Source organism: Sinohyriopsis cumingii, chromosome 4 (genome assembly GCF_028554795.1).
Source record: "Sinohyriopsis cumingii isolate HCF-2022 chromosome 4, ASM2855479v2, whole genome shotgun sequence".
NCBI lineage: Eukaryota > Metazoa > Mollusca > Bivalvia > Unionida > Unionidae > Sinohyriopsis > Sinohyriopsis cumingii.
The window spans coordinates 125,427,240-125,455,194 of NC_142964.1; the positions used below are offsets into that span (position 1 = coordinate 125,427,240).

The window sequence follows — 27,955 nt, forward strand, 5'->3', positions numbered from 1 at the left end:
TGTTTTTACAATGTTCACTGTTTTGATTCTACAGAACATCTGCTGAAGTCAAGTCTTCATTAGGAAACGGCATAAACAAACACTGACTGTTGAGAACCGTAACTTACTAGCCCATCGGACTATTAACATTATGAAAGTTACTAGTCAGACAGGAAATCTACTAGCCTCGGGCTAGCGGATGACCGCTTATTTCAAGCCCTGCACACTATACATACATTTTATTTATATCGTATACACATTCTAACATTTCCAAATTCAGTTATGTTTGACTACAGACAAATTTGTACTAAAGAACTCAAAATATAGTTCTGTTTCTGTTGGTCAGTTTGTCAGAAAATATCACCACCATTCACAGACCTGCACATTTTTTCATTGATTTTAACACGTATCTTGCTAGGATGATTGAGACAGAGGTGAGGGTGAAGTAGAATAATATTTAAAAATAATGGCTTTGAACCTTATTATAGGTTTTTACAGTATAATCTTGACAGGCTATTGCAGCTTTGCATCATTGGTATTGTGAACACTGTAGATAAATCCCATGGAAAATGTACACATACTGTTACAATAACCTGGATACATTTAGATTACTTGGTGTAAGTTCAGTTTTAAAGGTTTCATCAGACCCAATTCTTTTTCCTCTCTTGTTCCAAATATTTCCTCATATTTTGTTGCATACACATGAAAGAAAAGGGGGTGGGGAGAAAAGGGGTTTTCAATGAACTTATGTATCTAATTCAAGTACAGTGTGACCATGTACTTTTCTCATACACAGAATTTATATTTCTATCTTAAAAGTTCGAAAAGTAATATGTAAAAAGTGTATTATCATTTTCGTGGAAGAAACAGTGGTTGAATTTTAACAGAAGATGATTGTGGCATGGCTCTTGTAATTTCATATACATATATTTATCTTGTACATGAAAAAAAACGATTTTCTTCTTAAAAGTACAAAAAAATAACATGTAAAATTTACATTCTAAGATCATACTGGGCTTTGTCTATGTTGCAAATTGCAATTTGTTTTCCTTACTGGCAACAAAATATACCATCTGGAATTCCCTCACCCCTCATATTGTTGACTGTTTAAGCTTGTATGTACATCTTGGGTTGGGTTCCATGAAAGGAAGCTGCAAACTTAGTTTAAAATGCACTGGAATTTATATATTGTTAGATAAACAAAGTTCATATTGACTAACCACCGTAACAGTCCATTACTGTATCATAATCCGCTTATTCTGACATCTAGCCTGAGTACTGTATGCTGTGGGATCTCTGCATTTTTTGGGGTAGCATTTCTGGTAGTGGCAATCAACTGGCCAAGGCATCTCGTATTGGATGTTTTGGACAAAATAGTGCTGGATTATCAGCCGCTTGCATGTAATCAATATATTTATTTAGACTTCATCGTCTCTTGGCCTTTTTTATATAAAAAATCTGACACATGATGGAAGGCAGCATCACTCTGTCACCAGAAATGTCACCAAAAAAAAAAAGAAAACCGGAGATATGTGCTTCCATGACTAGCTACAATGACCAACATTTGAAGGCAGGAAAAGCAACTGCAACAATCAACTACACGATGGCTAATTTGGTTTGTATTTAAAATGTACTAAAAGTTATTCAGTCTCAATCAATGATCTACAATTATTTGATCTTGCCATCACAATACTAAACAGACATCTCCTTTAGCAGTAACTTCAATAACACATGCACCCTCCATCAAAGAAAGCTGACTACAATCTTCAATAAAAAATAAATATCCTTTCATGAAAGGAGGTCAGCATCAAACATAAATAAAAGCAATGAAATCTGACAGATTGTTGCATTTTCCAAAGTGACTGGAGCATGTTTATTGTTCCGTGAAAGTTTCCTTTTTGCAGGAAAAATAAATTATGCTTACGCTCACCACCAATGGCAGCATAAAACGCAAATTAAATTTCCAATCTTTTGAACACATATATATATATATGTTCATCAAGTTACTTGAAGATGGGGTATCTTGCAATGATGTCTGTTAGACGTTTTTAATTTATTCAAGATTTCATTTCCCTATGAATAGCCTTATCCTTTGTGTGGCCTCAGCAAGATGATACTGTCTCCAGTTGACCAAAATCTAGGCCAATTTAAGTATGTGTACATGTTGTAGCATGTAAACAGCTATAACCATGTGCTACTTGTGACAACTGAAGTGAATTGTTAAGTGATAATTGGATATAGATAAAACTGAGGACACGCATTTTTAATATATAATTATTATATGTGTTTTCTAAGAGGATGTGAGTCATACATGAAGTTTATAATGTGATCTATACTTCATGGATTAATTATATAAGAGTACAGTACTTAATGGATTATGGATTGTACTACATGATTGTAAGTTGTCTGTTTTTCAGACTAGTTTGACGTCATTTACTCAAGAACATATTTTTGCACCAGCTTTTATTACCCCCCGCCAACCATAATTTTGGCAAATCATTTTCTAAAGCTAACTTGGTTGGTTATAAGATGGTTCAGTCTATAACACCCAACGGTACTGGTATTTCAAATTGCTTAGTGCCAACACTTTAAAAACCATGTTATTGTTAATGTATGTTGTATATATTATCCCAATTTCCACTTGCTAAATCCTTAAGACCCAATGGATGCTACACAGGACCTAAAAGCTGCAGTTCCATGCCCATTGTACAAGGGCTTTAAGAAGAAAGAAAGTGATAGTGCCAAGTTGTTGTTGTTGTTGTTGTTGTGTTTAACGCCATTTTTTCAACACATGATAGGCTATACATGGCGGCCAGTATTAATGGTGGAGGAAGAACCCGGGAAAACCCCGGAAAGAACCACCGACCCACGAGAAGCTACTGGCAAGCTTTCTCACATACCCACATTGGCTGAATCCGAGACTCGAACCGGCGCAGACAGAGGTGAAATGGCAGTGATCCGTAACGGAGAGCGCTTTAGACCACTCGGCCACTCGGGGCCCCGATAGTGCCAAGTAACAGTTAAGTTCCAAAAATATAATGCAAAAACTGCAAATAATTTAGGAAGAAAAGCCCTTCCAAATAAATATAAATATGTTATTCTATAAGACAAAAGATGAAAGTGTTATGTATAACTATAATACGTGTTATTTTCTCATAATAATATTTTTTGTAAGGGTCATTTAAATAATAACATTTTGAATGCTACAATCCTACAAATGTAGTTTGTACTGTAAGATGAGTCATACAAGATACAAGTAAATATACAGGATACAATAAGGTCATGAGTTTATCCCAGTCTCCATCATGTGAAGTGAATGTGTACATGATGCCCCTTGGATAAAAGTTTCTGCCATCCTACTAGTGGCTAAAAAGGTCAGAGTTTATCCCAGTCTCCATCATGTGAAGTGAATGTGTACATGATGCCCCTTGGATAAAAGTTTCTGCCATCCTACTAGTGGCTAAAAAGGTCAGAGTTTATCCCAGTCTCCATGATGTGAAGTGTCTGACAATATATCTCATCCTCTAGATGAAAGTATACCCCAGCCTGCCAGTGGCTAAACAGGCCAGATACTATCCCAAATTCCACTGGCTAAATCCTTAAGACCCAATGGATGCTACACAGGACCTAAAAGCTGCAGTTCCATGCCCATTGTACATGGGCTTTAAGAAGAAAGAAAGTGATAGTGCCAAGTAAAAGTTAAGTTCCAAAAATATAATGCAAAAACTGCAAATAATTTAGGAAGAAAAGCCCTTCCAAAATAAATGTAAATATGTTATTCTATAAGACAGAAGATGAAAGTGTTATGTATAACTATATTAGGTTTATTATTCTCATAATAAAAGTTTTTGTAAGGGTCATTTAAATAATAACATTTTGAATGCTATAATCCTATGAATGTAGTTTGTACTGTAAGATGAGTCATGTATCCAATATATAGATCCATTCATAAGTTCCAAGGTTTTTATGTACTACAAGATACAAGTAAATATACATGATACAAATGTAGTTTGTACTGTAAGATGAGTCATGTATCCAATATATAGATCCATTCATAAGTTCCAAGGTTTTTATGTACTACAAGATACAAGTAAATATACAGGATACAAAAGGTCATGAGTTCTAGAAAAGGTCTGCCTGACCAAATTTCTTATTAGCCAGAATTAAAACATCTGATCTGAGTGATTTGGAAAAAACAAGGTCATTCACTGAAAGCCTCATAATGCACTCTTGCTATTGCATGTTAGCAACCCATGTAACTGAATTATTCCATAATATTAAGCTATCAAGTAGTAATATTAGTCTTCTATGCATTATACTGAGATAATTTATTTATTTATCTCATGTAATCATTCATTGGAAATGCAGTACTCTAATATTCATTTAAAGGCTATTTGGATAAATAATAGCTGTATGGAAATAATGTGAATTCATTTAAAGATATTTAGATATTTATAGCTGCATTGGAAATACCATAAATTCATTTAAAGTCATTTTAAGATTAACATATAGTGATTCTTTTGTACTGCTGATACATCATAACAATACAGACTATCATTTGGAACTCATTCAGATCACTCATAACTTATTGATAAAATATTTAGGACTTTAGGAATTAATTAACCAGACTGTATGTAATTTTTAATTTACTTCCACTTTGTATTTTAGGGAAATAAATTATATTTTCAATTATTCAAACTTCTTGGGATTTTGCTCTTTCTTGTTATTTGTTTCAAGACTACAGAGTCATAACAAAACTTAAAGAAACCAAAACTGATAAAACCTTTTTACAAAACTGCATTCTTAAAACAAGTCCAAGATTTTTTTTCTGGTGTTACATTGATAAAAGGCTTCATCAATGAATTAAAATAAAAACTTATACATTTTAGCAAATGATGTTTCTCCAGGAATACCTATCTGATGACATTAACATCAGGAAATAAACTATGCTACCTCTTGAATTCAGCAACACTGGAAAAATAAAAAAGAGATGTCTTTCCTGTGTATGGAATAGACAAAGCAATTTTTTTATCTCCTCTTGTCTCCCAGCAATTATATGTTTACAAGTTTAAGCCATGTAATACCTCAATAAGAGTGGGTAGGCTTTAATAGTAAAGTGATTGGTTATGTATTCTTTGAGAAACATTATTTACAACAAATTTATATTTTCTTTGTTAAATAAATTTCCCAATCACAATGATGTCAGGAGAATTGATAACAGGCAGAAGACATGCATGTACAATCTATCTCTACCTTGGACACCCATTGAGGGAAGAATGGATGAATTCCCTACATGAAGGTTAGACTGCTCTCCTAATTGCAATCTAAAACTCATCTAAACTGAGCCACTTCACATGATTGGGTAAGCTCTGCCCTGTCAGAGTATACTAATTATATGGCTTGAGGGATTATACCATCTTTCAGGGCCTTCACCAAAAGAAAGAGATGTCAGATCTCATGACCCATTGCCATATATTACAAGTAGCACTTGAAAGCATGGACCCAGTCTTGCATTGCCACGTCTCTTCACAAATCAACAGAGGAGAGTGAATTAATGGCTACTCTTTGATTGCCTGCTGATGGTTACCTATTCTTAGCCACTAAGCAATGGTTACATTATCAAGACCACAAAACCATCTGACCTGAACTGGAGATAGTTTAGGCCACTAAATGGGCATGCATCTTGCTCACCCAGGATGCTGACACTAAAGAGTTTTGTATGATAGCATCTTCAACAAATTCTGGCTAAAAGCTGAAACTGACCTAAACTGAGCCACATCAGAACCATGAAGGATTCCATTTATGAAACATGGTAATAGATTTTTGTTCAATTCTGATCAAAATATGGCTAGCATGCCTGATTGATCCATATCACAATCAATATCCAATCTACCATGGTACTTGAACATACCAGGGATCATGCAGCAGTGCCATTTGGTTGTAATAGGGCTAACCTTTTCGCCTCAAAATGTTGGAGAAAAGAGTCAGCCATTTTCAGTACTCAGGCACTCAATGGGATGATGATGTTTATAACCACTTCCCCATGTACACCTTCAAGGTGGAGGGCCTTATAGCTCATGAAAGTCTCTTCATGATAGAAGACTGAAATTCCTTTTGATGCAAGATTCTCCAAACAATGGCCAGGCATAATGAAGTCAGTACACTTGCAATGGTAGCGATTTGAGAAGGTTGGGCACTAAGATGACAAAGACGATGTTGAAACTCATACTGAAATCCACTCACGTTTGGAAATCAAATCCATAAGCCCAATTGGATAAGGTTAATATTGGTAAAGAATGTCATGCCTAAAGGACAAAGTGCTCTTATGGATTGTCATCTGACTTGTCTCTGTTCCCAAGAAACTCTATTCAAAACAAGGGAAACAAGATTGCTTCTTCTCTACACCAAAGATGAACTTCCCATGTATTTTTGGAGGACATTGTTGTGGTATGCTTCAGTTTGCTGTTGATGATGCAGCTGATGATCTTCATAAACGGCCATGTTGGGAGCAAGGGTTTCCTTGGAAACTGAACTGAAGTAACTTGCATGAAGCTTGTGGATAATGGACACAAAAATAAGTATCGGTTAGGTCTAGACTGACCAAAATTTTGTCAATCTTTATGAAAAGCCTGATGAAATGTGCCATCTCCATTTTAAACCTCAGTTCAGCTACATATTTTTTGAGCTAAGGTCTTTGACTAGCCTGAGATTTCCATTGGCTTTGGGCATCAGAAACAGCCTGGAATAAAACCTCAAAGAATTCTGCTTGCAAACTCTCTCCACTGCCTGCCTGTCTAGTAATGGCCAGATCATTACCTTCCACAAAATCTCCATGACATGACCATCGTAGAAGAAAATGACATTGGGGAAATGGCCTGAATAAACAAAATCCAAAGCCCTTTCCAAAGAGTCATATCGCAAAAGAAAGTAAATCGAAGACTGCCAAAAATGATGTAGTCTAGCACTTACTAGCGAGCTGTCTGTGGATGAACTGGGTGGCAAGTCCAAGATGGCTGTTGGAAGGCTTAGAGATGGTGAAGCCAATTCATTTCTAATAAAAATATATTTCATTGATAATACTCATCCAATTATAATAACTAAGGAGAACTTCTACTACCTCACAAATCCCGCTCTCCCAGGGATCAGGAACAGTATCCATATTATGATGTGGGGAGGGCATATCCAGGTTAAGAGGCACGGAGGGTGTATCCATATTATGAGGCTGGGAGGATGTATCTATATTAAGAGGATTGGAGGGTGTATCCATGTTATGAGGCTGGGAGGATGTATCTATATTAAGAGGATGGGAGGGTGTATCCATGTTAAGAGGCTGGGAGGATGTAACTATATTAAGAGGATGGGAGGGTGTATTCATGTTATGAGGCTGGGAGGATGCATCTATATTAAGAGGATGGGAGGGTGTATCCATGTTATGAGGCTGGGAGGATGTATCTATATTAAGAGGATGGGAGGTTGTATCCATATCATGAGGCTGGGAACATTATCAAAGAAACATTTTACTAGAAAAATTGGTTTCTTCTTCAAATGTTATACAATCATAATGCTTTAGAAGAGCAGGTAATAGATGGAGTGAGTCACATCCACTAACCCCAGAGAGGCTATCTCCAGCCCCCTAAGGTATGTCATGTGAGGCAGCTTCTAGATAGATAACCCAGATAGAGCATTTACTTAGTATGTTGACGTGCAGCTTTTATGAAAGAAAAATATATTTCCCTCATACAAATCCATGAGAAGTCATAAAGCAGCATTCCTGTTGTGCTGCAATAATAGACCCCGCCAGGTCTAGCTGAGCCTTTTGGGATGTACGATCTCTGAGGTAGAAAGTTGATTCTGACCTCCATCTTAATGTCAGCTTAGTTACAGTTTTGATTGAATGGGATAATTTCTTGTGACTGCTCTAACTTCATAAGCTGAAATGCATACCAAGTTCATTTGATCTTGATTTAATTCTCAGAATGTGCACCAGATACCCATTTCATCCAGTAGCCTTTTCTTGGCTGACACTGAATGATCCTATCAAAACTTTAAGTAGCTTAGGCCAACCAACAAGGTGTGTATTTCGCTCTGCTGATGCTAAAGCAAGCTAGAAGCAGGTCTTATATCAGAGGGGAAACCAAGAAGCTCTTGAGAACAGTTTGAAAGGGGTCTAATTCAATCAGGTTAGCTCCCATGATAGATTCCACTTCTCCTCTTGGATGTGTGAATCCAACATTTTACAGAAGATTGTTTCATTTATCCAAATTATCATCTCTTCTGTGATGATGCAGTTTGTTAGAGATCATGGAATGGTAGGCTTTTATTGTGATTGGAGCTAAATGTTTCTTCTCAAACAGCTAAAGTAATAAGTATTCAAGCTATTGATGCCTTCAGCTGTGAAATTTGCTCATGCTCACTAGAATCTTTTCAAAGTGGAGGACCTTCTCACTTGAGCAATTCTCTCTACCACTTGTTTGTTTGTTCTTGAGGGATTTGTTTAATATGATCCAAATATACAGGTTCACCAACTCTGTATTGGGATGAAATGCCTGCCATTGTGGTTGAGCAGATAGTGAAATATTTCTATTTTTCTTGGGATTTCTGCAGCTAGATTTATTAAGCTGTTTATCCATGATTAATCCAACTCAAGTGGAGCAATCAGGATGAGGTGATACTCTGATTCTCTTGCTTTCTGCATCACCTTTGGAATCAGAGTTGTTGGAGGGTAAGAATGCATACAAATGAACAAAGCTATGGAAAAAACATTGAGTGCCCATGTCTTTAGATCCAGAAATGGTGAGATAAAGGTTGGGAGTTTTGCATTCCACCTTGATGCAAATGGATCCCACCAGTGGTCAATTCCAGTGGACAAATATGCAAGTCCAAACTGGGTAATGAAGTGATCATTCTATACATATTACTTGATTTTTCTCAGACAGCAGTCCACTAATACATTTAGCTGGCCTGAAATATGATGAACTTGTACAGGAAATTGTTGTGGAAGACACCACCTTAAAAATCCCAAGCAAGAATGCAAAGGTCTGCAGAACTGATTTCCCCATGCTTTCTGTGAAAATTCACCAGACAGAATGATAATGCCCTTTCAGAGTAGATTCTTCTCCCATCAATGAAATGCTCCAGTATGGATTTCATCTCAAGGATGTTGATATGAACAGATGGTCCTGACTTGGCCACTGTCCTGACTGGGCCACTGTCCACTGTCCTCCTGGAATGGTGGAAGAGATTTGCAACATTGCCCTTGGTGCTTGCATCTGTACAAACCATCATCACTGATGGGTGTACCTGCAAGGTAACACCTGACACAAGTCAAATGAGGTTGTCCTATCTTCTAAAATGGAACCTCATATACATGAAGTCTTGCATTGGTTAATTGGCAAAGACACAATATATTGATGCATCGATAGTTTTGCTGAAACAATATACACATTGATACAAGAGATGGAGAATCAATACAAAATGATACTTACCTTATGCATGTTAATTGTTATTTTAGTCTTCACCAGTCAAAAATCATTATTATAACTTGCCTTATTATTCTGTAAAATTGTGATGCATCTAAAACAGCATTTGCAGTCACAGGCACTCATGTTTATTAGTAAAAACCAAAAAGGCTATTTGAGAATACAAATTCACTGTCTGCAACGTGTTCCAAATGTATAAAAAAGTACTTTACTCATCATTTAATAACCACTTTCATGCAAAGTTTTTACTTTGACTTGTATATTGACTCCTTTGGTTGATTTAAAAGCTACACTACCAGTGTTCTGCATGATGAAATATGTTTTATTGAATTCTCATTTGTAGTTATTGCTTGTTCCAGTCCAGGTTAAATAATAACCACCAATCAGAAATCAATGTAGCTTATTCTCTGCATGACAGCAGGAAGTATTGGCAGAGTAATGGAGTCTTTGCATGAAAGTCATTAGATATGTTGAGTACTTATGTGGAGATGCAGTCAGGTTGTGCCATTATGCGAATCGTGCAAAATTTTTACAAATTCATGCGCTTGGAGAACAGAGAAATGTGAGAACACCCACAAAGTCCCACATATGAAAATATCCTTGGCAAAGTAAATAATTTGTATTTAACCATTTTTCTATCTACATCTGTTTTTCGGATAGCAACCATTCCACATCTGGGTTATTAAAGCATGACACGAATGGTGGTTAAAGTAAATTTGATTTGAACAATGTTACCTGGTATAAGCATTATGGCGTAGTTTGAAACCATTCATGAAGAAAGTTTTACAAATGCATGTTCAAAATATGGGCTACATAGTAAACAAAAAATGTGTGCTTCACAGCATGGTTCATTATGGTTTCATTTGGCAAATATTTGCTAATGATAGTAATGATGACAATAATTTTTAAAGTTATGAAGTATATCAGATTATTGGAGTTGGGAATGTGTTAATGGAGTGATTTTGATCCCAAAATGGTGTTAAATATACATGCTGGATGGAAAAAATAAATGGCATAACACTTTCAGTGGTATTTTTAAATTAAATGTACAAAGGGTAGAATACTGAGCCTCATTAAAATACAGACAATTTAAAGTATAATGCAATTTTAATTTTTTTTATTAATCAACTTCATCATGTGCATCATATGCTAAAAAAACATAGACACGTATGCATATCAGAGTTATGATAAATTGAATAAAATAAGGGTACAAAAATGAAATTATGAAGTAAAGATATTTATTTAGTACCTCTGTCTCCACAAACATTGATGGACTAAATACCCTTATACAGCATTGTGGAACAGAGAAGAAATTTGGCATAGTAGTCAGTAAATTACTGATTTAACAAAGGAAGTTTATGTTCCTGAAAAATCCTATTTTGGAGCAGATGTATCCAGAAGATAATATCTGTGAGCTCTGGAAAATTTTACAAAACAGTCACAAAGATCAGTATCCCAACATATTCAAGCTGACAAAGATAGCTATGTACATGCCCCTTCAGAAAGAAGCACATAACAATATTGATACAAAGAAAACAAGCAGATTATTCTCAGAAATAATTAACAGATTAATGCTTATACAGTTAGAGGTGACATCTGTCAAAGATGTTGATTTCAGTAGAGCTCTAAGAAAGTGGAGCAGGAAGAAAGAGAGACAGATATTGAAGTTTAAATAATTATTGACCTATGACCATTTCTTCCTCCCCCTCCTTTTTTCTTTGACAAAGAGGGAGGTATCCCTTTTGATAAAATCCTGTCATTATCTCTCCTTAATTTGTACATGGAGAACAAATTTGGAATTTCTTTTTTTTTATGCAGAGATATGTAACCAGTGAATAAAGGTACTGATGGGATAAATGAAATTAGCATAGAAAGAGCTATGGGACAGATTTCAAACTGCTTAAGTGTATCACCTTGTGTAAGTTATTAAACAAAATTGTTACAATATGACTGGATGTAGTCAATAGTTTTCCTTGCTCATTTACAAATACAAATACAAGTCTTTTGCATCTGCAGGAAGTAGAATGTGATAGGTTCAACCTTATTCCCGAGCCCGAATTTGTTCAAGATGAGATTTTCTTTGCACAAGGAAATTGCATTATTTCTTCTGTTTTGAAGATAACATCGTAATGTCTTCCACATGTAACTGTGACATGAAATTGGTAATAAGATGCTTTCAAATCATTCACATCATACACAAAAAGGGAATTAAATGGAACCACCATTAAATGGCTAAAACATTGGATAAAACTCACTGCAACCAACAGGTGGTCTGTTTGAAAGTGTTGTTGTTATCTTCTCATCAATGAGAATTGCATATATATATATGATAAGTATATGTCTGTATGTAGTCTGCATAGGACCAAAGTGTCAACATACAAGATAAGGGCACTAGCTACCTTCCAAAGATGGAAAGACCATTAAGTTCATATGTGTCTCGATATGTATCATATCGCAGGCTGCGTATCATGAATTGTATTGGTGTATTGTTTTGCCCTTATTGTTGATGCAATTGGATGCTGCCATCATCGAGGTGGTTCTGAAATAGACCATTATTACATCCATCAGACAAGTGAAGTTCCAGGGACTGGCATCGAGTCTGATGTTAGTGCTTTCAGCTGGTAAACTGTCCCTACAAGCAAACACCAGGAACTTACTGGAGGCTTTATGAACTGGAATATGCGGATATACATTTTTCAAGTCTACACTGATAATAAAGTCTCCCTCCTGAAGAGTATTTAAAACCCACCTTGGTGCTTCCATTTTGAACCATGGGGTGCAAATGATAGTATTGTTTGCATTTAGGTCCATGATTGGTCAAAGAGTGCCATTGGCCTCTGGGACCAGGAACAATCTCTAAAAACAATACTGGTGATTTATGTTGTGAACAATCACTACCGCCCTTTTCTATAGAAGGTTTTTGACTTCTCACTGCAAAGTGTCGGCCTTGTATGGATCTTTGGGGGTGTCGTTAGCTGAAGACCCCCTGGACAATAGTAGGTTCATTAAACATGATACCGAGGCCCTCTGAAATCACTTGCCAGGTCCATTGATCATTGGGGCATATACTTTCCCAATTGACAGCAAAGAATGTGAGCTTTACACCACACACACCCGGATATCTGACATGGGTAGCATAAAACCTGTAATTTCTTGTTATACAGACTCTGGCATGGAAAGAAACTAGAGTGAAATGATTATCTTTTCTCTGCTCTTGTCCACTTCCTTTATTGAGAACTGTGACCTTGTACAGGTATAGTAGGATCTGCTTCCCTGTCTGCTTTGTCTACTTCTTTACTTCCCTGAAAATCTGTCCTCTGAGTCTAAGGCTATAAGTGAGGGAAATCTGTCTAACTGGTGGCTTGTTTATATATTTCCTTGCCCTGGCCATGGAAGAAATGGCTACAAACTTAGCTTGGCTATGTGATAGTATGTCAGAAAGGTGGAAGTGGAGAGCACTGAATCTTTCAGGGAGTTAATCTTATGGCATTGAACAGGGTCTGCTGAACAGCTCTGTTTAAGATAGGTGCCATTCAAGAAATAGACTTATGTGCATATTCTAAAGGATTAAAGGTGTGAGATGATAAACTGTTTTCTGCTTGTTGGAAGATTGCCATCTAGACTAAGTTCAAAACAGAACCCACCACTGCATTAAAATCTGCACCAACTGTTGTTTGTCATTAAACAATTTGCAGTCCATGGGTACAACTGGGGTTTTGACATCCCTAAAGCTATAATGTCTATGTCTACTGCTGATTGTCCATCTGAAAAACTGGAGTGTAGGTCTTACTGAACCTCCTGCTATAGCAAGGAGGAAAATGTTACCATATTCAACACTGGCTTGGGGGAGGCATGGTAAATATTCCTATCCACCATATAAAACATGAAGGTCATCAAGTTGACTGATGTGATGTTTTTGTCCTAGGTAGAAAGTTTAGTGCTAATCATCTGAGTATATTACCAGCCTGATGAGAACGAAGCTGGTAGCTGCCTTCTCAAGAAAAGAAGCCTTGGAATGCTGGGATCCAAGATCTTGTCAGACTGGCAAACTTTTATCTCTTTCATGAACTGTAGTAACAGACAGAAGGAGGGGTGATCATCCTTAGCTTCCAAGCCTGTCAAGCCCTTCATATTATAGGCTTGGCATGCAGACATTGGTATTGGCAAAACATGATAAATTTCCTACACAGCTATTTTGAAACATAACTCCATACACTCCATTGTGGAGTCAGAGTACCTCCTCAATGGATATGCCATGAAAAACTAACCCAGTGGTAGAATTGGAAGCCAAGCATGAGTCATGACTTGTCTTCTAGAATGTGCTGCATGAGCAGTTGGACAGTTGGCTTGACTGCCATCTGGATGTTTGGCTTGGGAACCACTTGAGTGGAATAAAACAAATTGACAGACCAGCTAGCCAGATTCCCATACGGCAGGGATCGTCCTGGGCTTCGCCAATGTCGCAAATTGCGATTTTTTTTCCTTATTGGCGACAAAAATATCCCATCTGGCGATTTTTTTGGCGACATACTTTTTGGTTATTTAATTTGTACATACAATCAATGATTTGGACTGGATAAATTAAAAGGCAGAATGAAAGGAAGCCACAAACTTGACTAAGCAATGCATTGGAATCAATCTGTTACACAAACGATCCTTTGTTCTTATTGACAACCCCATCTTTACAGTGCATTGTTACATCATAATCTGCTTATGCTGACATCTGGACTGAGTACTGTATGCTGCGATACAGTCAATCATGCTACTGCACTATACCTACAACTGACCGACTTCTGAAGACGCAAATAGAACAGATACAATTAATTGTATGGCTAATCCTTCTGGTTTTTTTATACATATACCAATACAGTAGTTTTGCTGAACCTTCATAGAAAACTGATAAGCTTTGAAGTACCGACTACTGTGTATAAATACAAAGCAAATGGAAAAAATCTAAATCACAATTACTTCTATCGCCAGTGCGGCATTTTACTCATTGATCTTTTCCTTTTGCCATCAGTCCTGATTTACAGCTGCAGAGACTTAAACTCCGCAACAAGAAATAGCAAAAAAAGAACAGTTTTGCATAATTAATAATAATTATTTATTTCTCAAAATACAGGAGTGAAAGAATCCCTAAATTGGGTGTGAATTTATGCTTATATATACGGTCCAATATTGCCAGGTGTTGACTCGTGTAAGTTTCATTCGTGGGAATGGAGATCCTATTTTTCTTGTCGAGAAAATTTATACAGCATTCAGTGATCATTCTTGGGATTTAGGAAGCAATTTGCTACAAGCTTTATGAAGCTAGCCATGGGGGGGGGGGGATGCTGAGAGACTACTGGTGTCACCTGTCAGCACTGATGACTGTGAACGTGGATTCAGTAAGATGAACCTCATAAAAACTGACATCAGAAATAAGCTCTGCATCTCATCTCTCGAGAATTTAATGAGAATCAGCATGTACAGATGTGAAAAATTAGACTTTGAAACTGCATTCAACAAGTGGGCAGCCCTAAAATCGCGATGGATCTTCATGTAACACTGTAACATTTTGTTAATGCTTGTTATAATTAAAGTATTAACTAATCCATCTTTTGTCATTTTCATTGCCTGTTACATTAATAGACTAAATTAACACTTGGAAAAATGTACACTACTTTTTTTGGCGACACTTTTTGAAAATTGGCGACAAAATATTGAGGTTGGCGATTTTTTTGGCGACAGCTTTTTAAAAGCCAGGACCATCCCTGCATACGACATTGAAAACCACAGAATGACCAGCCAATATGCAGCATGGCTTGACCTGGTCACTCATCAACTGGTATGGCCTGCCTGTCAGCTGGATAAAGTGGCAGATACGTTGTCACTCATCAACTGGTATGGCCTGCTTGCCAGCTTGACAAAGGGGCAGATATCTGGACACTCATCAACTGGTATGGCCTGCTTGCCAGCTTGACAAAGTGGCAGATACCTGGACACTCATCAACTGGTATGGCCTGCTTGTCAGCTGGACAAATTGGCAGATACCTGGACACTCATCAACTGGTATGGCCTGCTAGCCAGCTGGTCAGAGTGGCAGATAGCTGGTCACTCATCAACTGGTATGGCCTGCTTGCCAGCTGGACAAAGTGGCAGATACCTGGACACTCATCAACTGGTATGGCCTGCTTGCCAACTAGACAAAGTGGCAGATACCTGGTCACTCATCAACTGGTATGGCCTGCTTGCCAGCTTGACAAAGTGGCAGATACCTGGTCACTCATCAACTGGTATGGCCTGCTACCAGGTGGACAGAGTGGTCTGCAGTCAGAATGGCAGTGTGAAAAGATGAGAATATGGATCATCGATATTCAAACTATATCTCATATGCCTGAACTTTCAGGCTCACAGGCCACACTTTAGATATATGGGGTGGGCTGGGGTGGGATGTTGAAACCCACTGGACTGTAGAAATAAAGAAGGACACTTTCCAATGAACTCAAAGCATCAATGATTTACAACGGACATAAATGCACTTAATGACAGCAACTGGGTTCTTGTACCAGTCAATACATCTGCAATTATGGTGGTATCTGGGAACAATGGGGAACCATCATCTCTGCAGCCTGTAGTTCCCCCTTTTCTAGCTGACCAGATGTTATAGTCACAGTTGGCATCATATGAATCATCTTCGGGGTGGAGGGATCATAGCATTGGGCATTACACCGTCAATCGATGGCATCTTTGGATGAAGGTGAGTATGTCACAGTCTATTCATCGAAACATGTTGTGTCTCTTCTTGCAATTAAGGTTTCTCCACAGTACCAACGCATTTACGCAACTGGTTGAAGCTGATGAAATCAATGTGCAGGCTAGACACATCATTCATGGCTTTTAATCTCATGTGATTAATACATTTTCTTGTCATTATTATTTTAATAAAGTACTACAACAACAACAATAAAACTAGAATTAACATTCTGAAAATGTTCAAAAGCACAAATAATAAACACGTTGCTTTGACAATGCATATGAATAAACAACCAACAATGATACCATGTTAGATCACAAAGACAATACTGAAGTCCACACCTTCTGACATGATAATATACTGACTGTGTCAATGGATGATTCAAAACAAGAACAATATTATTGGATCGCAAAAGGACAAGCAGTATGGTCTATATCGTACCATTAGCTATAGCTTAAACAGGTGAACATCTGGTTAATGGTAAGGGGAGGTAATGGATAAAAGTTTCTCCCTCTGTCTATGTTATACAGAGGGGAAAGTGTGAAAAGTTATATACTTTCGTCAAGGTTCACCATTCATGAGATATGCATGAGTCAACTATATGTGTGTTTTTATTGAGAAATAAATAGGGAACTTTGGTTGCTTTATCTGCCCGTTAATTAACTGTATTCAACTAGGCAATGAATAGTACAGCATACTTTTCCTGACTGTATGAACAAATCACATTTTTGTAATTTCTGGGACATAATGAACTGGCAAATAAAGACTCTGCAGTGCTTTCAGTTCTTTAGGAGAATCACAAAAGTGATAAAATTTCTTTTGGGAGGTTTCAATGTGGTTCAAAGATCCGAGCACAGCTGTAATGTCTCCAGTAAAAAGGAGATGCAGGCCAGTAACATAATTGCCCTGGATGTTGTAATTGCAGCTGCAACTGGTTTCCATCTCTTACACCAACTGTCTGTATATGACCACAATTGGAGGCTCTGATTTATTTGAATCTACTCTGGGAAATAGTGTATATATATATATATATATATATATATATATATATATATATATATATATATATATATATATAGCGTGAATTTGGAAACAACATATTTACATAGCTAATTTTTATCCATAATTGTAGATTAGACTTTAAGATAAAGATCAAAATGTGTACTGATTATCTGAATTTAAGGTCAAGCCTGATTCATAAACTTAGATTGTTTTTGAAGAGAACTTGTGACCCACCTTTTGATCATTTTCTTGTGTTTTAGGTTTTTATATAAGGTATTAGTAAACAAAATTATTCACTTCTATTTTAATATCAGTTTGTGGAATCAATTTTAGATGTGTTCAGATATAATTTTAAAGGATTCACTTATCTGAATTATTTATAGGAACTACAAATTGCTCTTTGATGTTTTGGACTAAAAACACTATTTTGGGATTATTGGGAATTCAATCAAAGACATCCTGGATATCATTGTGAAACATCCTGGATTTTTTAATTGTGAAATGCTGAATACTGGAATTCATTCGGAACATTCTATACTTTTGGACCTGTGTTAGATCATTTAGGATAAAATGAGATTTAGTTCACAATACTTTATGTTCCAGTTAAATTTTCTCTTTGTATTCTATAGGAAAAAAAACTGTTGTTGAATTTTACTAAACTTGTTGGTTTCACTTCTTTCACATACTTATTTTAAGACCAAAGAGTTGTAACAAATGGCATCAGGGGGAGGTGTAATAATCATGGTGGAAAGTTTGGAAGAGAATTTTGCAGATTTAGTGGAAGAATTCTCTTAGATCAAAATCTATAAATAGTGCATCTTAATATTATTCATTCTAAGCCCATTCTACATAAACATCTCATTTCACATCCTCTCTGTAACACTTCAGAAGGCAGAGATCTGATTAGCAGGAAACCATAGCAACTAATGGTGTGTGGTATATCACTAGCCTGTGCACATTTCAGCGTCAATGATTAAACATGCAACTGCTCAGATGCAATGTAAGTGTTTTATTTACTGCAAAATGGTATAATAAAAAACCACTTACAATGTCGTGGTGGATATAATGATGGTTCAGAGCATGGTCTGGTCTCAAGAAGTGCATCAGTAACCACTAGCATCTTGGAACTCTGAAAAGGACAATTCAAAATCCTGTTAAAAAATGTATCATATACTGTGTAAGAAGTAATTTATTCATTGGGAAATGAGGAGGAGTGATGTCTTTGTGCTCGTCTTTGCTTATTGTGTGCATTTTATAGGATGGCTATACTATTTACTAAGTTTCTTAGCAATCCAACTCCCTGTGGGCTCAGGGATGCTGAGTGGCATTTTGTAATCCAACTCTCTGTGGGCGCAGGGATGCTGAGTGGCATTTTGTAATCCAACTCCCTGTGGGCTCAGGGATGCTGAATGGCATTTTGTAATCCAACTCCCTGTGGGCTCAGGGATGCAGATTGGCATTCCATAATCCAACAACTGTTTACTGGTTACAGACATGTATCACCATGTCAAGTAAGGTCTCTTACTGGATTTTTTTCATGTATATTCATGCCTTTGATAAAAATGACTGTGCCAAGAGGTCTGGAAGTAAAAAATATTCTTTCTTGTGTGACGCTTGATAATGCGGCAAATATGTGCTGTATGTATGTGCAGTATATATAAGATGCAATAAGATCTGATATAAGATGCAATAAGATCTAATTATGAACTAAGCAGGATAACGAACATGCGGCATGCGTAAAACTCATGAATACAAAATTAAACAAAAGCAGCAAAATATTAAAAATACGTTACAATGAGCTAATATCGTTACATATCATCATCAATTCAAGATTTTAACATCAGAAGTGCCCTAAAATGAACACCAAATATAAAATTTAAGTGAAGCATAAAATATGGGTTTTAATGACCTATTTCTGCAATGAGGGAGAAGTGTTTATCAAGATACATCCCCTTACCAAGTTTCATAATTCGATGTATTAGGATAATGTATGCACAATATGCAAAAATCTATGTGATTGTGATCTTTTTTGCATGGGTGTCATACTAACAGAGATGTAGGCAATTATCCAATTTAATTATTCTAGAATAAACAGTTAAAACACAAAATTTAACCAATGTAAATGAAATGTGAAATATAGATAAAAATGACCTACTTTTGATAAGAAGATGTAGTGCTCACACAGATGCAATGCCTGACTAATTTTCCTTGATCTAAAGCAGTAATCTATCATGGAAACCAAGGCTATCTCATAGGAATGGTTTTCATTGAACCCTGATTGGTTTTTATTTATTATGTTATAGTTTGATTAATGGGTTTCTTATTGGTCTAAAATGAAAACATGACTACAGATAAGGGACTGTGCCATTACCTATAATGAGTTGGTCACGTTACTATGAATTCTTGCAAGGGTCTGCTGTGCACAGATGAAAATCTAATTGAACGACTGGCCAAAAATCAAGTGATGTGGGACTGTCAGCTTGAAATACTGACAAATTTGTCACCTAAGGTAAAAACTCTAAAGGCACGAAAAGATCATGGCTGTTGTTGTTGTTGTTGTTGTTGTGGGGTTTAACGCCATTTTTCAGCACACGATAGGCTATACATGGCAGCCAGTATTAATGGTGGAGGAAGAACCTGGGAAATCCCCGGAAAGAACCACCAACCCACGAGACACTACTGGCAAGCTTTCTCACATACCCACATTGACCGAATCCGAGACTCGAACCCACGCAGACAGATGGCAGTGATCCGTAATGGAGAGTGCTTTTAGATACCCCGGCCACTCGGGGCCCCTCATGGCTAATATGCCAGGATTCAATGAGCTGGCATGGAAATGTGCACAGATGGAAATGGTTCAGCTTCAAATGGAGAGTGATCTTTGTTCCACCGGTAAGGACAGTGAGACAGATGCTGATGATTTCGAGCGTGGCCTTCAAGAGTTGGTAACATTACCACCAAAGTTACCTTTCAAAACTGAAGGAAATTACATCCTCACAGAGCTGTCTGAGTTTAATAAAGTAAGTGATTGATGTGGGCAGCCCATGAAGAAGAGCTTGGTCAAAGTTGTGAATACAGGCTTCAGGGCCCAAATATCTCAAGATTTGAGTGAAAAACATTTAAGGCCACAAAACTGATAAACTTTAGGTGTGCCTAAAGTAAATCATGAGATCTGGGCAAAAATGAGCAAACCTACCCCCAAAAAAATGAATCCTATGCTCCAAACGTTTAATGAACTGTTGTTAAGGCTTGTGTTCCCCTTCTCAGGCTCATGGATGAATAACTGCACAATGAGTTTAATGGTACACCTACAAATGTAAATAAACTGCTTGCAGAGGCTGATGATGTGTGGTAGATGCTTTCCGCTGGATTTTGTGACAAGTATCAGAAAAGGAAAGAAATGATCAAGCCTGATCTTCATTACAGCCACCAATCTTTATGTGCACCCCAAAATAAGGTAACTGACCTATTCAGAGATGACCTGTCCACAAAAGTCAAGAATACTGCAGATGTTCAGCAGATGGGCAAAAATCATCTGAAAAGTTGCTGGCATCTAATACCAGAAGGAACTCAAATTATAAAGGTGCTCAAGCAGGACCCAATTCTTTTTTATCAAGTTAGTCAATATTCCACACGTTCAGTCTTAAACCTGTATCAGATGGCTTAGATTGCAAAGGTGCTGTGTTTGAGAAGTCCCAGTTATGAAAAATTCAGATTATATTTCAGATGCTTTTTAATGTTCTTCATAGTTTCATGTGGAACTCCAAATACAGTGTGACCCTGCTATAGCGCGCTCTGTTATAACACAAATTTGTATATAACACGGTCATGGTGTGGCTCACGAAATTTCATATACATGTATTTTTTTGTGCACAAAAAATCTTTCTAAAAAAGTATGATGAAAAAACGTAAAAAGTTTATCATTTTGGGGAAGAGATCGAGTATGAATAATACAAGACGATTGTGGCTTGGCTCTGGAACTTTTATATGTATTTTTCTTGCGTAGGTCTTCGTGAATGTTGCAAACTTTGTTTTTCCTTACTGGCTGCAAAATATACCATGTGGTGAATATTTTTTATTGGCGACATTGGTGACTGTTTAAACTTTTATATACAACCATTGGTTTGGAGTGCAAAAATTCAAAGCCCCATGAAAGGAAACCGCAAACTGGATATAAAATGCACTGAAATTTGTCTTCTGTTACATAAACAAATTATTTGTCCATATTGACAAACCGTCTAAACAGTGCAGTGTTATATCATAATCTGCTTATCTTAACATCTAACATTAGTTCTGTATGTTGTGAAATATCCGCTTTTTTGTTGTTGACATTTTTGGTAACGGAGATCAACCGGACAAGGCATTGTCTCATAATCTATCTTTCATCGAATTTTCGGCCGCTCACTAGTAATAAATATATTTACAAAGACTGACATTCGTATGTGGATGGTAAGTAAAATTCCTCTTCTTTTCACTCAGAATTAAATCCTTCAGAACACACATTTTCTGTAATAATAAATGTCATCAGAACACCTGCGTCTCTATCATCCATTGACCCTTTGTTAATTTTCAGATGCGTATATGGAATGAAGCATCATGCTGCTACCACAAATGTAAAAAAAAAAAAACTTACTTATTGGTTTCTTCAATAGGCATGGAGGGACAGTAACTGGAATAGTCCAAACAATGGCCAATTCCTTTTTAAAAATGTACACAGAGACAATAGTTTGTTGAATTTCAAAGGAAACAGGTTACCTTTGAAGCAACGAGTGTTATAAACATGTACTCAGCAAATGGAAAAAATACCAGCCTCAATCATGCAATACAATTATTTGATGTTGCCACCACAATAAGAAATGGGCATTTGTTTGGTTCTCCAAAACTGTCTATTAACGGTGACTTCATTAGCGCATGTACCCTTCATCTAAGAGAGCCAACTACAATCTTTCAATAACAACAAAGAAGTTTTCTTCAAAGGAAGTCAGTACTAAACTTAATTAAAATGATGGAATCTGATGAATTTTTGCATTTTCCAATGTGGCTGGAACACGTTAACTGTGTTGTGAAAGTTTTCTTTTTGAAGGGATAAAGTTTATAATACAAACGCTACTAATGGCGGCTTAAATTTAAATGCAAACTAACTTTTACTGACTTGGAACGTACTGAAAAGCAAATGTGCTTTGACATTCGTTACATGATTGTGCTGTTTTTCCACTGAATTCAGACCAATATGACCCGTTACAAAATTACTGAATATAATAAAAGCTGTGTGTGTGCATATTTTTGATGGAATCACTTGTATTTTGGATTCAATATATATGATGAGGTTTGCAGGTGAGTACACGGTGTTGACACTCTATTCATGCTATATATTAGACATTTATATATAAACAGGATTCACATGTATGTACCAATTCATGGTTCTCTAAATAAAGTAAACTATTATATGTCTTCTCTATTTTCACAACAGGTGTATTTCTCATTTAATATGCACCAATTTAAGATGGTAAATGTGACGATGAAGCACATATTTTACCACCCCCATTTATTACCTACCCATTCCAATTTTTGTGGGTACATTTTCTTCAGCTAACTGACCTGGTTGCTTATAACACGGTTTGGTCTATAACACGGTGGGGTTCTATGGCTCACAACTACCATGTTATAGCGGGGTCACACTGTACACATTTAGTTTACTTTTTGTTCTGTGTTGTGCTTGGATGCATATACTCTGAAATCTCATGGAATCCCAAGGCACTTACAGGAGAAATACAATTTCACAATTAAACAAAGCTGCAATATGATTGGGATTTTATGAACCTGTAAGGGATCACATGCCCAACCACATGCAACAAATTAATTAACTTCATGCATATCCTACCCTATTGTTGTTTTCTGAGTTACCAAAGCTGACAAGGTCAAAATATACTGTTTTGCTTTATGGTGGATATATTAAAAATATGACTTAAATGGCATAAAAATCTATTATGATATATGGTAAACCGATTTCAAGAGTCAGAATATTTAACTAATGTTGAATTAACCCCCCAAAAGTAGAGTCTGACCCAGTTTTGGTGTGTGTGACTTTCATTTGACCCAAGATGCACACACATTGTCAACTTGTTTTTAAGAGCACATCAAAATAAGACTTGTAGTCAAGACAAACAGGATAGACAGACATATGCACAAAATATATGGTTGCAAATGGAGGGATGGAAAAACAAAATTCTATATAATGCCTACTTATCAACAACAAATGTGCAGCAAAGTACTTACCTGCATCTGTCTGCTGGTGTATATCTCCCCCAACACCCCAACTGTTTCTAATTCTGTATGAACTTTAACAGTTTAAACTTGACACTGCTATTTCCACCACAAAATTAATACATTTTGTCTCACAATGTTTATACAGGTGAGGATATAGTAATGTTAATAATAATAATAATAGTAATAATGATAGTAATTGTAAGGTCACTAGGTGGGTCTATGCCTCACCCTGAAGGCCTCGATAGAATCCTTTGTCTCTGGAATTCCATATGAAAAGCCAAAATGATCTTTTGGCATTGACTCTGCAGCTGAAAGCAGATAAAAGACATAACATAACTCTACTGTATTTCATACACAACCACATAAATATTTCTCCAATATATTCTCTACTGAGCAAAATCTGTTACTATGTTTCCTCTGATGACATGCTAGACTGCTAGTATTTTTTACAGGATGGCTTGTCACAGATGTTTATGTCTAATATTATCCCGACTATCCTCTAAAAATGAAACAGTTGTCCCTAACATATTTTGTTCAATCGTGGTGGGTTTGATTGTTCATTATCTTTCTTGGTCCATAAAATAAACCAGGACATGTGAATTTACCAGAATACAATATAAATGTGAAAAGCAATTAGGCTGTAAATGTAGATTTTTTAAAAACATTATGATTCAAGAATAAAATTACAACCACACCTAATACAAAAGTATGGTAATTCGTTCCCATTCCTGGACCCCCTGAACTGCAATGCAGGTAATAACAGTGACCACTGAAATAAAAAATGCCTGTAGAAACAGGATTTTGTAAGTTGATATTTTTATCCACTCGCCAGAAAATGAATATATTCCATTATAATACAATCTTGTTCAGCATACCCCATAACAACAGTCTTGTTCAGTACACCCCGTTATAACATAATACTGGTCAGTGAAGCAGACTATAAGATAATATTGTTCAGTATACCGCATTATAACACAATCATGTTCAGTATAGCCCTTTGCAGCATAATTGTTTTTGATATAACCCATTACAGAAACTCAATGATGTTCATTATATCCATTATACCACAATCTGGTTTAGTGACCATTATAATACCTCTTGTTCATTATACCCATTATACCACAATCATGTTCAGTATACTTGATTATAACATAATCATGTTCAGTGATCATTACAATACCTCATTCTTGTTTAGTATCCCCCATTATAACACAATCATGTTCAGTATACCCATTATCACACAATCATGTCCAGTATACCCCATTATAACACAATCTTGCTTATAAATACCTCAGTATAAGGTGGCCTTGTTTTATCACCACCATGAAATACCTTATAACAAGGGAGCACTGAAAGTGAAAAGGATCATTCCTTGCACTGGATAATTGTAGATCACCAGGAATTTTCCATGCTCAGAACAAAACTATCTTAAGGCTGTATGATATTGCCGAAAAGTTCAAACTCTTAAGATATTTAAACTCTGAGCATGGGAAATTACTAATGATCATGAAGGGAGCACTAATCTTCTTGCTTTACATACAAGTCCAACTTACCTTTCCTATTCTTTTTCTTACAATATTCATTATCATCATGACTGTAACGATAGTAACGATCATCACTCTGCACTTTTCTTACTTCATCAAGCACCTGATGGGAGTGAAAAAATGTGGTTAGTAAGATGGCTTCTTAAAACTCCAGACTAAATATCAGGGGTGAAATGATACACATATGCCACATATCAACATCTATTGCAATACAGAAGCTACATTATGATACAGGATAAATACATGTGATAACTTCAAGGTCTTGTCATTTTCAGAAGGATTTTCAATGAACAAGAAAAACTATTGACAATACCCACTCGCATTCTACAAATTAACACATGGCAAATAACTGACGCAGTATGACATCTAACGCTTGTTGATTCCATGCTAATTTGTTTTTATCCATCAGCACATTCAGTCACTGGTAACATATCAATATAAAGGAGGCATTCCAAACCTGTTCCACATGTATGATTTAAGTACTTTAAATGATCATTTAATAGTTACTTTTATACGACGTTTCTCTGTTGCTTTGTATCTAGTTGGATTGAGTTTGGAGGTCTACACTTTTGATGTGTCATACAGTGAATAAGTTACATTCAGTGTATGATGTGTCATACAGTGAATAAGTTACATTCAGTTACAAACAGTAATCACCAGTCTTAAAACTGTCTGGAAAAAAATGTTGCACGGTTTTGAATTAAATTTTTTGCTATAACAAATTCAAATGATCTTCAGCAATTTCTCCTCAATGGCTGTATCAAATTAAATATAGCTATGCCTTATTATTTTTCTAATGTTTTCTTTCTTCTAAATAATTCTGACTGACAATATTCTGATACAAGGCCGACCAGTCCTAACCTCTTAATGCTGAGCGCCAAGTGTGGCAGCTAATAGTACAATTTTTATAAGTCTTTGGTATGACTCACCAGGGTTTGAACCCATGACCTGCATCTGAGGCAGAGACTCTAACCACTTAGACCACAGGAGCAGTCAAAAAGCATCAATAATAAACCACATTTATATATGGATGAAATCAACAGAAGATTGTGTAAGAACATTCTCCAACTAGGTTCACTGTGTATAAACATAGTTATCAATTTCATCAGTCAGTCTTATAATTAAAAAGAATCTTACACAAGCAATAAAACAAATTATCCTCTGAGCTGATAAATCACTTATCTCTTTTAATTAGAGGTCTTAAAGACTAGTCTTTATTTAATTAATCAAGTAAATCTGTTGCTTTTAATCTTTCATATTCTTTGTTCACACTGACATGAGCAGCGCAACAAGGTTCAGAGTGTAAGACATTTAAACATATTTGGACAGATCTAAAACAAGTGCATTTCCATTCCAGTAAAATTCTTGGTTTAATCAATGATACAGTTTATACAATAAATATGGCTGAAGGTTGTTTGTCAAATTAACAATATTAGCTATTTTGAGAAATTGTCAAAGTTATGCTCATAAGGATCAGCATTCTTCTCTATAAAATGCTTATGACACATCTCTTTCATTACATGAAGACCCCATTTCATTGGAGAAAGCATCCCATTTATTATATGAAGACCTGACTTCAATAGAAAAAGCATCCCTTTTATTGCATGATGACCCCACTTCACTGGAAAAGAATCCCTTTTATTACATTAAGACCCCACTTCACTGGAAAAAGCATCCCTTTTATTACATTAAGACCCTACTTCACTGGAAAAAGAGTCCCTTTTATTACATGATGACCCTGCTTCATGTAAAATGCATCATTCTTTTTACATGATGATCCCATTTCACTAGAAAATTCTCTTCATCTCCTTTATAAATTTTGAGACTCTTTTGGCTTAAAAGTAATTTTGATAAAACACAAGCAGTCTGGTTTGGAAGTCAGTATGAATGTTATAGAGAATTGCTATCAGAAACAATCTGTGCTAGAATCATAAAGATAAATTCAAGTTCCTTGAAAGTTTCTTTGATCAGAGTCCAATGGATAAAACTATATTCAAATTTTAAATGAAAATTAATAGCACAAAAAAAACTTACAACTAACAAGTCTCTGTGCCATCTTTCATATACAGGCAAAATTACTATCATTAAATCTTTAGAGTTCCCAATTCTGATCGATCATTCTCACTATGTAGTCTATTCTTCACAGATATATAATTCAGGAAAGTGAACGAATATATTTTTTTTATTTATCAGTAGCTGAAACAAAATTAAATAATCCATAATCGTAATCGTATTGATGAAGGAAGATTTAGTATGGATATATCCATTTAACTAAGAGAAAGTTTTAAAAATATCTTGACTAAAGAACTCTATGACCCACTGAAATTCCTGGAAAATGATTTTGCCTTGGTGTGAGCTGTATCCCAATACTGATTTTAATGAGTTTTGGTGAAATGGGGTCCAATATAATGAGGGTGTAACAAATGTTGTCTGAAAAAGTCAATCAGGCATGAAAATTGGGTCATATTGACCCAGTGTAGGCATGAAGGGTCCATGATTTTGAGTATGTAACAAACAGGTATTATACAAATTAAGTCACAGTGTCCTAATGTTGGCTGAGTTACTCTTACCAAGATCCATCTATATACCAAGAGTAAGTGAAAGAGTCTGAAACATAGAGGGTGTCATGAATCGACAAGACTTCATCAGTGAGGAAAACCCCCAGCAGCAATGCCATATGACCAATAAAATCATATCAAACTGTGTGTCTTGTTTTTGTAATAAATTCATTCAAACATAAAAATGCCTTTTCTTTTCATTAAATCTGAGATCTCCATGGTTTACAAAACAGCCCTAGCACTCTTATGCAAACTTATGATGCAAATGCCAAATAACATGTGATGTGCCATGAATTAACCTCAAGTTACACATAAACAATGTTATTAGTATCTTACTGGACTGGACTGGTATACCGATAAAGCAATTTAGACCCCTATAATACTCTGAAA

General features: G+C 36.1%; 1 protein-coding gene across 1 annotated transcript in view; it reads right to left on the reverse strand.

Annotated features, from left to right (window-relative positions):
* The window catches only part of LOC149802047 (alpha-1-inhibitor 3-like), a 216,046-nt gene that overhangs the window by 100,626 nt on the left and 87,465 nt on the right, over window positions 1-27,955 (reverse strand). The window contains exons 18-20 of the mRNA XM_089956451.1: window positions 25,017-25,110; window positions 23,692-23,771; window positions 18,244-18,325 (exon numbers count right to left, since the gene is read on the reverse strand). Of these exons, the coding sequence (XP_089812577.1) occupies window positions 18,244-18,325; window positions 23,692-23,771; window positions 25,017-25,110 (256 nt within the window). The remainder of the gene's footprint in view (window positions 1-18,243; window positions 18,326-23,691; window positions 23,772-25,016; window positions 25,111-27,955) is intronic.